This window comes from Peromyscus eremicus, chromosome 20 (assembly GCF_949786415.1).
Source record: "Peromyscus eremicus chromosome 20, PerEre_H2_v1, whole genome shotgun sequence".
NCBI classification, from domain to species: domain Eukaryota; kingdom Metazoa; phylum Chordata; class Mammalia; order Rodentia; family Cricetidae; genus Peromyscus; species Peromyscus eremicus.
In genome coordinates this window covers 2,047,327-2,062,654 of record NC_081436.1, presented here as the reverse complement: position 1 = coordinate 2,062,654, position 15,328 = coordinate 2,047,327, and the positions used below count along the sequence as shown (strand labels likewise).

General features: G+C 52.0%; 1 protein-coding gene across 2 annotated transcripts; it reads right to left on the bottom strand.

Annotated features, from left to right (window-relative positions):
• Nucleotides 1-1,946: 1,946 nt before the first annotated feature.
• Nucleotides 1,947-11,354, bottom strand: LOC131896778 (keratin, type II cytoskeletal 75). Of its 2 annotated transcripts, none has more exons than XM_059247576.1 (9): nucleotides 10,845-11,354; nucleotides 10,108-10,322; nucleotides 9,116-9,176; nucleotides 8,485-8,580; nucleotides 7,608-7,772; nucleotides 5,640-5,765; nucleotides 5,289-5,509; nucleotides 3,569-3,638; nucleotides 1,947-2,288 (listed from the first exon to the last, which is right to left on the bottom strand). In XM_059247576.1, exons 1-9 carry the CDS (start codon nucleotides 11,352-11,354, stop codon nucleotides 2,046-2,048), a joined length of 1,707 nt encoding a protein of 568 aa, XP_059103559.1. In that variant the 3' UTR covers nucleotides 1,947-2,045. The 2 variants fall into 2 exon arrangements, with proteins under 2 accessions (XP_059103559.1, XP_059103560.1); XM_059247577.1 differs by having other exon boundaries at nucleotides 1,947-2,284; nucleotides 3,604-3,638.
• Nucleotides 11,355-15,328: the final 3,974 nt, after the last annotated feature.

Genomic DNA, 15,328 nt, shown 5'->3' with positions numbered 1-15,328 from the left:
GGTGGAAGTTGGTGTCCAAGGGCAGCAAAGCAAAGGCAAGAGTGAAGAGCCTTTAGGTTCTGGCTCGCCTGGACTCACCTTGAGTTTTATCCCTTTCAAGAACTGGGCTTGGCCAGAGCAGATCAAAGACCACTCTGTTGTGTTCACCTCCATGGCATGTCCGGCCACAGCCCGTCTTCCTGCCCGCTAATCACCATGGGGAACACCCTACCCTGGACAGGACCAGGCCTGGGGAGTCCAGCCTGAGGCAAACCTGGGTTCAGAGCTCCCCACCTGCCTAGGTTCTCAGTCACACACTCTGGACGCCCCTCCCTAACCCCTACTTGCCTCCATCTGTAGCTCTCTCCTCCACACCCAGCTCCCAGACTCTGGACCCAAACATCTGACTGTGGCCATCCCATCTTCATCACTTACATATATATTAAAACAAAACCCAAAAACCATTTACTGAGTGTTGAGCCTGTACTATACTATGTGGCAGATCTACCATGAACATGATTACATTTCATTTGTAGAACTGTGTGGAAATGGATGATAAATCATTGCCGATGTTTTTTGAGCAGTATCACGGGAGCTGAACTCCACCTGTTCACCTTTCAACACTGCTGTTTTTGCCCTTGGTTTCTACCTGCAATCATTGGCACACGGGCCACACAGCTAGGGAATGCTGGGACGGCACTAGAACCCACGGCTGGCTGGGCTGCAGGTCCGGAATCCCTGCACTTCTCACAGATGGGGAAACTGGGGTGTCTTGTCCTTCCTAAGAAGCAGTTGGAATCCCTGCCCTCTCCTGCTGCTCCCCCTGGCCTTAGCTAGTGAATCTAACAATTGTTCTCAGAGTCTGTTCTCTCTAACCATTCGCGACGTTGGTCCCTTATTTCACATCCCTCTCTCCTGACTCATATGCCACTGAACTTCTCCTTCCCTAGCGCAAATGGTTTCCACAGCTCTGGCTGGCAGCTCCTATCAGTTCAGCGATGAATCCCAAGGGTCGGGCCCACCCTGTCTACACAAACCTGAGCCCCGCTCATATTAATCCCATCATGCCCTACGGTCCTGAGAGGAGGTGTCCAGGAGACTGTAAACTCAGGAATGTGCAGCCCTTCCTGGGTGTCTCCCTGCTTCCTGCAATTACAGGCTCCTTGGCTCCTTGGCCTGGCCTCGGGGCTGACTTTTAACTCCTCTCCTGCCCTGTCATTTCTCTGCTCAGGGCTGCATGTTTGAAGTTGTCGGAGGAACAATCAGCTCCTTTGCTGGCCAGTCCTTGACCACTCATCCTACGTCAGTGTTGTCCCAGGAACACAGGCTGATGTGGGGAGGGGATGGCCTTGCCCTGCATGACATGCTGAACAGGAGGCTGGGCAGGGCTTCTGTCCAGGGCTTGGGACTTCCCAAATAAGCATCCCAAAGAAGAAGAGTGAGAGGAAGTAGGAGCCACTTAAGGAGGAAGGCTGTTGGTTGCTGCCCTCCCCATACACCCCCTTAGCTCCTCAGGAAGGGGCCACAGCTGTTGTGCCCTGAGTACTGCTTGTGTGGAACGCTGACTGGGGGCTGCCTGGGAGTCAGAACTGCTGTGAGCTCATCACCGCCGCACACAGAGAGCTGAGCCAAACACATGACACATGCATTTAATAGGCACATTCCAGGAGGAGACAGAGGCGCATTGACTCCAGCTGGCAATTTATAAGCAGCCAGAGAAGGACAAGACAGCCTGGCATTGGGGTGGCCAACACAGACTCCCTGTCCCTGCATCTGGAGGAAAGGGACAGGTGTGCTGAGGGGGCATTTGCAGATCCATTGACTGAACGCCAGAAGAGAGTGGGCTTTGGGTTTGTGTGTCTAGCACAGAGATGATGCCAGGAGCAGCCTGGGGACTGTCGGGGTGTTGCCATAGGCCAGGGAATGGGTTTAGCCAGGATGCCAGGATCCCTGGCAGTGCAGGGGGGGGTCCTGTGAAGAGGATATGGGGGAAGGGCCCAGGCATCCAGTTACAAGTGCAAGGAGGCTTCAGGGCAGCAGCAAAGGGAGGCTGCAGGCCGGCCACCTCAGTGCTTGTAACTCTTCCTGCTGGACGACGTGGTGGAAACAAACTTGATGCTGGAGCCACTGCCCGCCGGGCCCCGGCTGCTACTGGTGGTGAAGCCAGAGCCTCCCAGACCTGTACCCAGGCTGTGCCCACCGCTGGTGGTGAAGGAATAGCCACTGTTCCCGCCAAGACCCAGGCTTCCACCTCCAATGTTGCTGCCACCACCGTAGCCGCTGGAAACGGTCGAAGTGACCACAGCTGAGGGGAAGAGGAGACAGGATCAGAACTGCAGGCAGGGCAGAAGGCCCCTGACGGCAGTGCCCAGTGTCTGCAGTGGAGATGGGTGGTCTCACAGACAGGTGTTGGCGTTCCCATCTCCTGCCTGCTCTGTGAGATGCTACCTTAGATCTCCACCTCTGCTGGTCTGGGCTGTCTTCTTTCTCCAGGCTTTCTGCTTCTCCTCTACCACCCAGTGCTCCTCTTCCAGAACCTACTGGAGACTTCTCCAGGAAGGCACCTTCCTCTCCCCTCTGCGGTACTACCACGGTTGCTGTCTGACCCGTCTCTCCCTTTGGGTTTGGTTCTGGCCTCTCCTTCCTTCTGGAAGCTCATAGGCATGCACATGCCCTCCCCTGGTGTCCCCTGGCATAGCACTGCAGGCACAGAGGGCGGCTGTCCTGAAAAGCCTAGGGCCTTCCTGCAGCAGCGCTGGCTCAGTAGAGCTGAGGCAAGCAGCGGGCTCTCCACAAGGCGTTCAGAGGAGGCAGGGCTGCCTCGCTGGCCAGGGTTTGGTGTCTGGTGTAAGGGTTCTCTCCAAGGAGGCCAGGCAAAACCGGGAGCTTTTGGATGTCCTGTCCATGTCAAATGCTCATCTCTGAACTCTTGGAACTAGATTCGTAACCCCGTGGAATTCTGGGAGGTGGGAGATATGGCTGTAAGACAGTTTCAGGAACCACACACACAGACACACACACACACACACACAGACACACAGACACACACACACACACACACACACACACACACACACATTCCCCCATGTGGTGGTTCGCACTCTCACTCCAAAGGGAAGAACTGGGAACCTAAAGACTCTCATTTAACTTGGGAACTAGAGGCGGGAGGGTCAGGAATTTGAAGCCAGCTTGGGTTCCGTGAAATCTGTCTCAGAAAACAAAAACCCCTCTAGTGCTGTGCCCACGCTAACGCAGGCGGCTTGGGTTAAACTCTGGAAACACAAACAAAGCGCAAAGACATACCAGGGGGTGGGGGTGGGAGTATAGGGTGCGGGGTGGGGGAGGGGCTTGTTGGTATGAGGTGGGGTTAGTATCCAGGACAGGGTAAGGCAGGGTGGGTGTATGTGAGAGTGGTCAGAACACACCAAGGCCCCAGGTTCATCTCCAACACTACAGCAGATAAGTAAATAAAACAGGTTCCTCTAATTCACAATGGCTTTGTCATCCGCTCAAGCCCTCAGCCCTTTTCAAAATGAATGCTGCCTGCAGGGTTCTCACAGTTCCCACGTATCCGCCCCCCCTGCCACCACCACGTGAGCTCCAAGCCACAGGGGTCATACTCACAGATGTTCACTGGGGAAACTCCCTCTCCGCTCAGCCTGATTGGGAGGAGAGGAGGGAAGAAGGTTACCTACTGTCCAGGTTGTTACCAGGCAGGTGTTTACAATGACCAATTTTGTGATTGTTTTAAGGGCATTGAAAATCCTTTATTATGTTTATTGCAGAAGTCATGCCGGTTAAAACTCTAAAAATACACGAAGTACTAAAAACGGTAAGGGTAGGAATCTTGTGGAACCTGAGGTTTGGAAGCATAGTACCTGTAACCTCAGAGGCACATTTTGGGTTTAAACCATGCCCTTGGAGGAAGTGAAAACCAATTAGATTAGAGTGCATCGGAAAGGCAGAATGGTTCCTATAACCCAGAATTTCCTTTCAATAAGGGATTCTTGTCATGCACCGAGGCTATCATAAGTGTGGAGAGGCGTCCAAATCACAAAAATAACAGTAGTCACAATTGGGCTATTATTGTCTTAGCAACTGGCATTCATTCCTAAACGCTCACTCAGAGCTAACATTAATATTTATTGAGAACCTGCTACACTCATCGTACCATTGAATTCTCCTAACAACACTATTAGGTAGGTGTTATTATGTCAGTTTTACAGTGGGAAATTGAAGATCAGAGAGACTAATTAACTTGCTCATGGTCACAAGGTTTGAAACAGGATCTATCTGCCTTCAAAGCCCACTCCTTTGGCCACTAAATTGGAGAGCAAGATTTTTATTTTTTAATTAAAGCAAAATTTTTTTTAGGGCTGTAGTGAGATAGCCTGTGGTCAAGAGCACTTGTTATTCTTACAGAGGACCTAGGTTCCCACAACCCACATGGTGGCTCACAATTATTTCTGACTCCAGCTCCAGGGTGATCTGGTGCCGACTTCCACAGGTATGCAAGCAGGCAAAACACTCATACACATGTAATAAATAAACAAATCTTTAAGTTACTATTTTTAAAATTCTATGTCTATGTGTGGATATGTGCACACAAGTGTAAGTACAGAGAGAGGACAGAAAAGGGTGTCAGATCCCCTGGAGTTGGAATTACAGGCAATTATTAGGCACCCTACGTGGGTGCTGAAAATCCACCTCAGGTCCTCTGTAAGAGTAGCACGTGTTCTTAGCCACTGGGGCATCTCTCCAGCTCCAAGAGCTAGTTAAAAAGACAAAACCACTTGTTGCCTGGCATGAGCTGTTTCAAGAGTTTCATGATATTGCCTTATTTTAAGCCTTTTAGCAATATGCAACACCAGAACTATCATTACCCCCATTTTACAGATAGGGACGCTGAGATGGGAAGGTTAAGTAACTTGTCCTTGGTGGCACAGCTGGTAACTGGAAGAATACCAAAACCCTACGAGCTCTGGGGACCACAGAGTCTGGTCCCTTTATTCTGCACCTGGAGAAACTGAGGGCTAGAGATAACTTCTCATAATGAACGGGGCCTATAAGCCCAAATCTAGGACACTCTCTTTTTCATCCAGAACCCTATATCCCACATTTTCAGGTCTACTATGTAACCAGCCTTCTCCTTCAACAGACCTGATTGGTTAGACCTGCTCAGGCCTTTGGTTTCTATGCCCCTGGGATGACTTAGCAGTCTGGAAAGAGACTGCACCTGCCTTCTCTGTCATCACTCACTGCCACAGCTCAGGCTGCTGGCGTAAGTTCTGTGTGCTCTGAGAACAGACCTGCACTCCTCGCCCTCCAGCAGCTTGCGGTAGGTGGCGATCTCCACGTCCAGCGCCAGCTTGACGTTCATGAGCTCCTGGTACTCGCGCAGCAGCCGGGCCATGTCCTGCTTGGCCTTCTGCAGGGCATCTTCAAGGTCCACCAGCTTGGCCCGAGCATCCTTGAGGGCTAGCTCTCCACGTTGCTCAGCGTCTGAGATAGCAGTTTGCAGACTGGCACACTGAAAAGAACGGAGGTGTGTCACGAATCTGTGGACAGATCCCGGGGGTGCCGCGATCCATGGAAGGAGTCCTTGGAGGTGGTGGGATGGCACAGAAGAAGTGAGCATTCTTGCGCTGACTGAACCGTACCTGCTTCTTGACGGCATCAATCTCAGATCTCAGCCTCTGGATCATCCGGTTCATCTCCGAGATCTCTTGCTTGGTGTTGCGGAGGTCGTCGCCATGCCGGCCAGCTGTCACCTGCAGCTCTTCATACTGGTAAGAGCAGACATGGCCACCTACTCAAACGCCTGTGTGCCAAGCAGGCCAATCTCTCTCCAGTCACTTGCCCCTCGCTCATTTTGTTTTTCTTGAGCCCATCTGCTCCCTGGGGAGGCAGCAGGCTCTGGGAATGGCACACGAGCACAGCTGATCCTGGTTCCCAGGTGCTTATACTGTTGCTCAATTTGTATCCAAAAGGTAAGTAGCTGGTAGTCAATGAACAGGGTCCTTCAGAGTGCCGCAAAAGAGTCCAACTTAGGTTCGAAAGTGTGTGTAGTGGGGAGGGAGGGTGGAAGGGAAACATCTGAAGGGGAGACACTGTCATCAGCAGGATGGGAAGAGGGGCCTATGTAGACAGCTTAGAGGGAGGACATTTTCTAGACTGGGAAAAGGGACCTATGAGATAACCCTGCGGCAGGGGGATGGTGTCGAGTTGTGGGAGTGAGGAAGTGGCTTGCTCAATGTTGCTGTGGGCTGGGGGTTTTTTGGTCTGGCTTGTGTCAGGATTGGCTATGCCCATGAATTTAGGGAGCTTTGCAGACGGCAGCGTTGGGAATCAGGGAGGAAAGGAAGGTTACAGGAGGCAGCATGTTGACCCGGCAGACACCCTGGTCTCCGTGCTCATGAAACATCTCTCCAGGGCATGCTTGCTGAGGAGAGATTGCTTCACCCTGCCTCCTCCAGCCCATCTTTAGAAGAGGTCCTGTCTGAGTCAAGATCCAGTCTGTCTGGAGAGTGCTGGACCGCTCTGCTTCCTCTGCCACCAGATACTTAGGACTGGAAGGAACAGCAGCCCAACCATGCAGGGAGGAGTCTGTTACCAATCTCACTTCCAGCTGGGGTTAAGTGCACCTTCTCCTGCTCACTGCCAAGGCACTGCACTGCGGACCCCTGACACCAGACAACCTACCGGAAGCCAAGGGACCAATGGAGTGTGCAGGGCAGGGCAGGACAATTGGGATGGGGGGCAGAGAGTGACAGGCAGATGGCCCTGGGAAGGGCCTTGGTTTGGCAAGGGAACGACTTGGGGTTCGCTACACTGTTTCAGGATAAACCCGGCCACCCGGGCTTTCGGCTGTAGCTCTCTAAGGTTGTTCCAGCCTCCCTCCAGCAAACCCCGTCTCTGGGGGCATGTGTGTGTTCTTGCCTTCTGGCCAATCACTCAGCCTTAAAATCCGTCTTGTTCTTTCACAGTCTCGTATCCTTCTCCGCTCGAACACTGGACTAAAGACCTAGATCTTTCTGGAAGCTCTCTGGTGATGCTCTTTTTCCCTTTGGTGGTGGCCACCCACTTTCTGGCCTTCTAGACTTTGGGTTCTTTGGTTGAGGCTTCTGTATTTACAACTCTAAAGCCCTGTTTGGCAGAGTGGAGGACCCCCAGAGCTTATATAAAAAATTCAGCCGGGCGGTGGTGGCGCACGCCTTTAATCCCAGCACTCGGGAGGCAGAGGCAGGCGGATCTCTGTGAGTTCGAGGCCAGCCTGGGCTACCAAGTGAGTCCCAGGAAAGGCGCAAAGCTACACAGAGAAACCCTGTCTCAAAAAAAACCCAAAAAACTAAAAATAAAAAAAAATTCATAAGCCCTTTAAAACTACTATGTATACCTCATGGTCATTTTGGAATCTCACCCCGTCTGCTCTATCGAGAGAAAGGTGGGGACCAGGTATGTCCTTCTGAGCACCCAGCACCATCTGGGTAACACGCTAGTCTATGGTTAGACCTCTGTCATATTTTAAGCTAGATTTTCCTGGTATCAGAGCTGCACTTGCGAAGGGAAGTAGTGAGAGAAGAGAGAAGCCCAGCCTCAGAACACTCACCTGAGTGTTATCACCTCACCTTGGTTTGGTACCAGGACTCAGCCTCTGCCCGGCTGCGGTTGGCAATGTCCTCGTACTGGGCCTTGACCTCGGCGATGATGCTGTCCAGGTCCAGGCTGCGGTTATTGTCCATGGACAGGACCACCGAGGTGTCACTCACCTGGTTCTGCATCTGAGAAAGCTCCTGCAGGGAATCAACTCAGTGTCACCAGGGACAAGAGGAAGGGGCCTGAAGTGACTACTTAGGCTAGGAATCTCTTCTCTGGTGTCCCTGGCAGAAATCCTTCCAGGTACCCCAACCTCTCCAGTACTCCTAGTCACGTCATCATGTCAGGGATCCCAATCCTGCTCCTGGAAGTTTCTAGACAACTGGTCAGTGTGGCGGTAGAGTCAGTCTCTCTGCACTGCCTCTACAAGCCTTTCGTTGATGTTTCCCACTGGTGGATGCAATTACAACACGTGGGTCCCCATGCCACATAGAGGCATTCTTCAGGATCAGGTGATCCTGCCACTCCACCTTCTCAGTGTGACTTCATCACTTCCTTCCTCTGTCTCTCCAGAGACCCAGGTATCTGCCTTCCATATGGCAGAGCCCCAAATGAGGCATCTTCAGAGGCTGAGAAGTCTTCTGGCCAGTGAGTTGGGATATAGCAGAGGGAGGGAGCAGGGGCAGTCTCCATTCCTAGAATGTGCGAACCAGCATCCCTGCTTGCTAGAGCTGTTTTGCCATTGGTTGGGAGAGAGGCCTCAGGGTTGAGACTGTTTCCTGTGTCAAAGTTCCCAGCATTCCTCTCTGGCACCATGCCAGCTCAACTCACTAAGTGAATGAAACCCAGAAGCTTCTTTTCCTCTCTAGGCTCTGGTACTAGGAGCAGCGGAAACACTTGCAGACTTACTGCCTCATAGATCATCCGGTAGAAGTTGATCTGGTCAGTCAGAGAGTCCACCTTAGCCTCCAGCTCTACCTTGTTCATGTAGGCACCGTCCACGTCCTGAAATGACCCCAGAACCAAACAGCAAGTCAAGAGAAGCTGAGCAGAATCTTGCCTGGATTTTGTGGGCTGGGATAGGAGTTCATTGAGACTGGGGCTTAAGCTTTCTGGGCTAACAGAGACCTGAGCAGAAGTAGTGGGGCCTTCAATACAGAGGTGTATTCTGGGAGGCTTGAGCTCATCACATGATGTCATCATCGATGTGATGTTTCTTGGATGAGCCAGGACCAGACTATCTCATACTCCAAGATTTAATGTTCGGTCTCAGCTTCTCTATCCCCTCCCCTCACTCCCTCGTCCTCCTCGTCTTTGATGCTCCTTCTCCCCACCTCTCAGTGCTGGATCTGGACTGAACGGCTTGGTGTGTGGTCGATAAGCTCTGCCCCTGATCCGTACGCTCAGCCCTCCTTCCTTTGAGGCATAGTATCACCATATAGCCTAGGCTGGCTTCAGACACAGCTCTCCTGCTTCTGTCTCCCGAGTGCCGGGATGACCAGCTCAGAACCAATCTCATTTAAGAGACGTCCCTACTCACCTTCTTCAGGCCCACGAACTCATTCTCGGCGGCAGTGCGCTTGTTAATTTCATCTTCGTACCTGCAAGGATGAGGGCGAGGGGGTGTGAGGTTGAGCAAGGCTTCCACTTAACCACTCCCGCTGCTGTGGCAAGAGTTAAAGACCTTCCTTCCTTTCCAGCTCTTCAGTGACCTGCACATGACTTTGGATGATTCATTTAACCTCTATTTCTTCCTCTATAAAAGGTAGATAATTCCTTCTGCCAGCTTAAAAAAAAAACTTTTATACGATTAGAAGGTGAGCACAGACTTATGGGAATAGAATCACATGCTTAGGCAATTCCATTTCTTTGGAGACACATAGTCCTGATCACCAGAAATACACGCTGCCGCCGTAGTGCCTGCTGAAGCTGTGAAGAAAACTTTTATCAGTTTAGGAGAGTCTTTCAGGAACATTTTGAAATATTTTCCCTGGGCCTTGGGGTGACCATTGAGCAGTGTACTTTTGTGATGAAGTAGAGCTCAAGCTAGCTAACGGGCTTGCTAGGACCATGCCTTTGCACTGTAGCCCAGACGATAAACGGTGTTCACCTCCACGAGGAAGACCAGAACCCCTCCTTCTACCTGGCTGCCTTCCTTCACCCGAGCTCATGTCATCTGGGAAATTCAAGCCATCTCAGCCCATGGGCTCGCGCCCAGTGGAGATAAGGCGCGTGCTAAAGGTGAGGCAATACTGTTTGCCGGAATGAGCGACTGTGTTTGTTTTGTCGGATGATGCTGGCGCCGGTTTCAGTCGCGCAGACAGATGAGAACAGGCCCCTTGTGTTTGCTAGCAGCCAGGCTGAGATGGGGGTCCCTTGCCACCCTGCCTGTGCGGTCTTTACCTTCTGCACTCTGGGCTGCACACCCAACGCTCCTGGCTCATGTGGCATTCACTCCTTTGCACTTCTCTGGGCCTCAGAGCAGCAGCCCTGGGGCGTCTGTGTGCAGTCAGGAGCCTGTCTCCCACCCACCTGACTTTGAAGTCTTCTACGACCTCCTGCATGCTCCTCAGCTCGGCATCCAGCCTGCCTCTTTCAGCAGTGACGCCATCCAGCTGCCGGCGGAGGTCATTGAGGTACGCGTCGAAGAAGGGCTCCAGGTTCTGCCTGACAGTCCTGGAGCCCTGCTCCTGCAGGAGGTTCCACTTGGTCTCCAGGACCTTGTTCTGCTGTTCCAGGAAGCGTACCTACAGGGGAGCAGAGAGAATGAGCCTCACTCGGGAAGCCAGGGAGGCAGAACCATGCACTCCTGCTAACGGTGGAGGCGAGCACACGAGGCTTTTTATCCCACACTCAACCAGCAGCTATATAACTGACAACTCCACTCCCAAATGAGAAAGCCCATGGAGGCATCCCAGGGACTCTAGGATTTTCATGGCTGGACATGGAGGAGAGTACAGCCTCTATGGTGGGAGTCATGGAGTCTGGGTTGAGTTTCTCAATGCCACTTCTCTGGGTCAGGGTAGCTGGCACGGTGGAAGCCCTCTTTCTAGAAGGGGATTCCCAGAGAGGATGAGGTAGGGGTGGGGCATCTCTACAAGGTCCTGTGGGCCAGCTGGCCTGGCTTGAAAATGTCTCTGTCCATGGCTGGTACTGTTTGATGAATATTCTTCTTCTGGGGACCCCGCATTGCTTCTGTCTCCAGAACTGAACCTTCCCCACCGAGTCACTCCATACACTGGGAAGTTGAGGGGTGAGCACAGGCCCACCTTGTCGATGAAGGAGGCAAACTTGTTGTTGAGGGTCTTGATCTGCTCGCGCTCCTCTTTCCGCACCCGCTGGATCGTGGGGTCGATTTGTAGGTTGAGGGGAGTGAGGAGGCTCTGGTTGACGGTGACCTCTTGAATAATGCCTCCAGAGGGACAGGCAGGGAAGCCCGGGCCACCGAAGCCCCCTCCAATGCCACCCCCATAACCGAAGCCACTGCTGACCCCAAACCCACTGCTAGCCCTGCCACCAAAGCCGCTCCGGAAGCCACTGCCAGCATATCCACCGATGGAGACCCGCTTGGTCCCCCCAAGGTTGTAGAGGCTGCGGCTTCCGAAGCCAGTGCCAGCACCAGCGCCACTGATCCTGCCCAGACCCCCACTGTTTCCTGAGGAGCGGGCCACGGAGACAGAGCTGAAGCGGGAGCGGCCAGTAGCTGGGGTGGTGGCGGAGGCTGTGCTGAAACCCCTGCGGCTGCCGGAGTGGAAGGTGATGGTGGACTGCCGAGACATGGTGGGTGAGGAAGGCAGGCGACAGGAGCTCCCGCGAGGTAGATGCGTGAAGGGGATGGAGAAGCCAGGCAGCTAGGGAGATGGAGGCCCTTGGGTTTTTAATGGGCCTCCACAAAGGGCGGGGCTTCATTAATGAAGGGGGGCCCTGCTGATGGCATCTCCTAGGCATCTGCCAGCCCTGAGCTCACCCTGAGTACCCCGCAGGAAATGGCATTAAAAAAAAAAAAAAAAAAAACCTACTGGTCGGTTTGCTGCCTCCCCTCCCCCGCATGGAAACCTCTGTCTAGTCGTAACTTGATCAGCAGACCGGTGAGAAGCGACTTAATTGCTTTCAGTCCCATCCTAGTCATGCATCTCCTAATGGACTCCAAAACACGGCCTCATTTCTGAACCGCTTTCTTAGGCCCGGGACCAACTCCCTCAGTCCAAACATCTTGTGTCAACATAAGAGACTTCGAAACACTGTTTCCTATTCCTCGGTATGTATCTTAACGCCTGAGCATTTTCGCAGCAGCTGCTGCCTGCCTTCTCCAATCCCATCAGGCTCGTCCTCCAGGTCTGCATTCATCTTCCTTAAGCTTCCACACAGAATTGATTGCCCTTTAACTTTGCTCAAAATCTTCCACGTTTGCTGGGTGTCCATGCGACTTCCTGGAGCAGGTATGTTGGCATGCACTTGTGTGTATACCATGCTGATGCCAATATTCACCTTTCAAGGCCATTTGGAATTCTGTCTTCTGAAAGACTTGGGTTTGAGTTCTAACCCCTCCAGTGGCCAGCAGTGGGACCTGGGGCCCATCATCCAACTTTTCTGAACCTCAGCGTGTATGCAAAAACTTTCACAGTGCCTCTACCATGTAAGTGCAGAGTAAACGTCCGCTGTGCCATTCTCCTGCAGATAGTACACATATTCATGAAGGGCTGGCGACATGCCCATCCTAGAAGAGTCTTGTAAGGATCCAAAAGAAACACAGCACACATTCTTCATCTTTAGCGATAACTTCATGGTCCTGCTGGGAAGACACAACTCAAGCATTCTGGGTAATTGAACAAGGTGATACACAATCAAGCTATCTTTGAGGCTGCCCTTTTCCAGAAGTCTTCCAGGCTATCCCCTCCTGAAGTCCTGTATCCTCAGAGCTACACTCACTGGAGAAGCCCCATTCTCATTCATCTTATCTTACAAATTGAAAACTTGTTATTGTTGTTGTTGTTGTGTGTGTGTGCGTGTGACAGAGCGAGAGAGAGAGAGAGAGAGAGAGAGAGAGAGAGAGAGAGAGAGAGAGAGAGAGGGACTGACTGCTGGCACACACATGACACAGCACATGTGTGGAGATCAGATGACAATTTTCAAGGCTGGTTCTCTCCTTCTGCTATAGGATCCAGGGACTGACCTCAGGTCAGGTCATCAGGCTTGCACAGAAAGAACTTTTTCACAGAGCCATGCTCTTGGCCCCTCATGCCCTCCTTGGCTGTTCCTCACATTCCACATTAGAGCATGGACAGAGGGTTTCCAGTGTGCCTCGGCCCCTTTCTTCCCGTATCCCTCTCCCTGTCTCTACTGTGAGGTGTCCGGCAGGTGGTCAGGTCCTCTTTCATCTTGCTGTCTGATTGCTTCTTGCTGTGGTTGTGAAGGGTGGGTGAGTAGGAGAGGAAATACTAGCAAGGTGTTCAGATCCCATGTGTGGATAAGGAAACAAGACTCATAACAGCTGATTTAGAGACAGGCTGATACAGCCTAGTAGGTGGGAATCAGAGCCAGGTGCCGTGGTACAGGTGTCCTTTGGGAGGCCCACAGTGCCTGGCTGATGTTCTCACTGGCCTGGAATGGCAGCTTGGCACTCAGAGGCTTGTCTCTGTCCTGGGAGCGATCCTTTACCTGGGGCTCTGGCCAAGGACTGGGCCTCTCTTGTTGAGATTCATACTCCCTGTTTCCACGGGAGCCTGTGAATCACAGCTTTTGTTGACACCAGCCAAGCAGAGCTCAGATATTTACTCTGTTGCTGGTGTACCTAGGTCCTGGCCAGGTTGGTGCACGCTTGTCTTTGCCCACAGAAAGAATAAACATCTTTGTGTTCTTTGCTCCCCTTTATGTGATAATCTGTCTCCCAGAGGAAGGGACGGGTGTTTGTCATCCCCCCCCCAGCATTCTGAATAAACTGCAGAGCATTTGCCGGAACAAAGGCTGGCTGCGGCTGGCTGCGGCAGGGCTCCGGAGCCCAGCATGGCACATGCCCACAGGAGGGAATGCCAGCGGATGGCTTGGCACTTTCCCTCCGAACTGCCTTTGGCAATGCGAGGTTGGCATCTTCCTGGCCACTCCCTTCCTTTCCCACACGTCCTCTTCCTGGCACCCCATTTTCTGTGTTTGTGGCCTTATTGTTTCCTATCCACAGTGCCTCTTCTCCGGGGTCACTCTCTGGCTTTCTTCTTCCCTCTCTGATTTTCCCACCAAAGGTGGCAGCTGCTCAAGCTGGGTGGTCTCCCTCACTTACACGGGGAGCTGAGCTGAGGCAGGTAATTCTTTGACTTCTTCCTTCACTGGTCTGTGACTTTTCACCTGGGCTGTGACCTTCACTTAAATAGATGGCGAGTGCCTGGGATAGCCGGCCTCCCGAACGCACAGGTCACTGTCCTCTTTATTTGTATTCACTGTGTGTATGTGTGAGTTGGAGATCTCAAAATATATTGACTCTTTTTGTAAATAGTATTTTTATTTATTCTTTGAAAATTTCATTCATGCATAGAACATATTTTGATTATACCCCATACTCCTCTCCTACCTACTCTTTTTGTTTTGAATGGAGACCAAATTTTATTCTGAAAATAGATCTTAGGAACAATGAGATACCAAAGGGTGGCCATTCTAATAGAGGAAAAGGGAACAGGAGTCTGCTTTAATGTTTTCCCTGAAGCTCTTACCTACTCTGAAAACTTTTCTTCTTTGCTTTCTACCAAGGAGGTTTCTTTCGATAATTAATTAGTTTGCTTTTTTACTGGTGTGTGTACGTGTGGGTAACATGTACACTCTCAAGTGTGTGTGCAAGTGAATGTATGTGTGCATATGTGCATGTACGTGTGTGCACATGCATGTGGAAGTCACAGGCCAACCTTGGATGTTGTTCCTCAGGAGCCAGCCACCTTATTTTTTCAGACAAGGTCTCTCACTAGGACCTGGTGCTCACCAATTAGGCAATTAGGCGAGGCTGGCTGACTAGCAAACTCCAGGGGTCCACTCGTTCCGACTTCCTGTGCTGGGATTATAAGCAGAGCCTACTTATTGGTCTTTTTTTATGTGGGTTCTGGGGATTAAGCTCAGGTCTTCATGTTTGTGTGACAACACACTTTACAGACAGCACTATCTCCCAGGCCCTCGACTTTCTACTTTTTTTTTTTTTTTTTTTTTTTGCAGTGAACTAAAATCCAACCTCTAAGAAGCCTTCCCAGGAAGCCAGGGCCCCATGCTAACTCTTCCCACCCGTCCCGTGGAACGCTTGCTCTTCCATGGGTTGAGCTTTGGTGGTCTGGGTGTCCGTGTGTCTCTGACGGGTGGGTGATTCTTCCCCAGATATGTATGTCTCTCAGATCCTCCGATAGAATGGCAGCAAGAGCTCATCTGACAGACGGGGTCCAGCAGGAAGGAGATCTACAGAATCCTTTCTGCTCTCTAACCATCTGGGTTTTGGTTTGGGGGAGTGCTGGGCCTAAGGACGCTGCGTGTTCCGGGATCCAGAACTAGACAGCTGGACCCTGTGATTTCCCTCATGCCTGCCCCTTGAGCTTAGGGTGCCTGCCAACATCCTCAGCGGAACTTGAGGTCCTTGGCAGAGTGTCGATCCCATTGACAGAGTGGGCTAGCAGCTAGGGATGAGTTAGGGAGAAGGACAGGAAGGCAAAGAGACAGACCTCCCCAGGGTGAGGACTTGGGGCTTGCACCTGGGACTTCCGGCTTTCAATCAGGCCAGGGCAGAGAA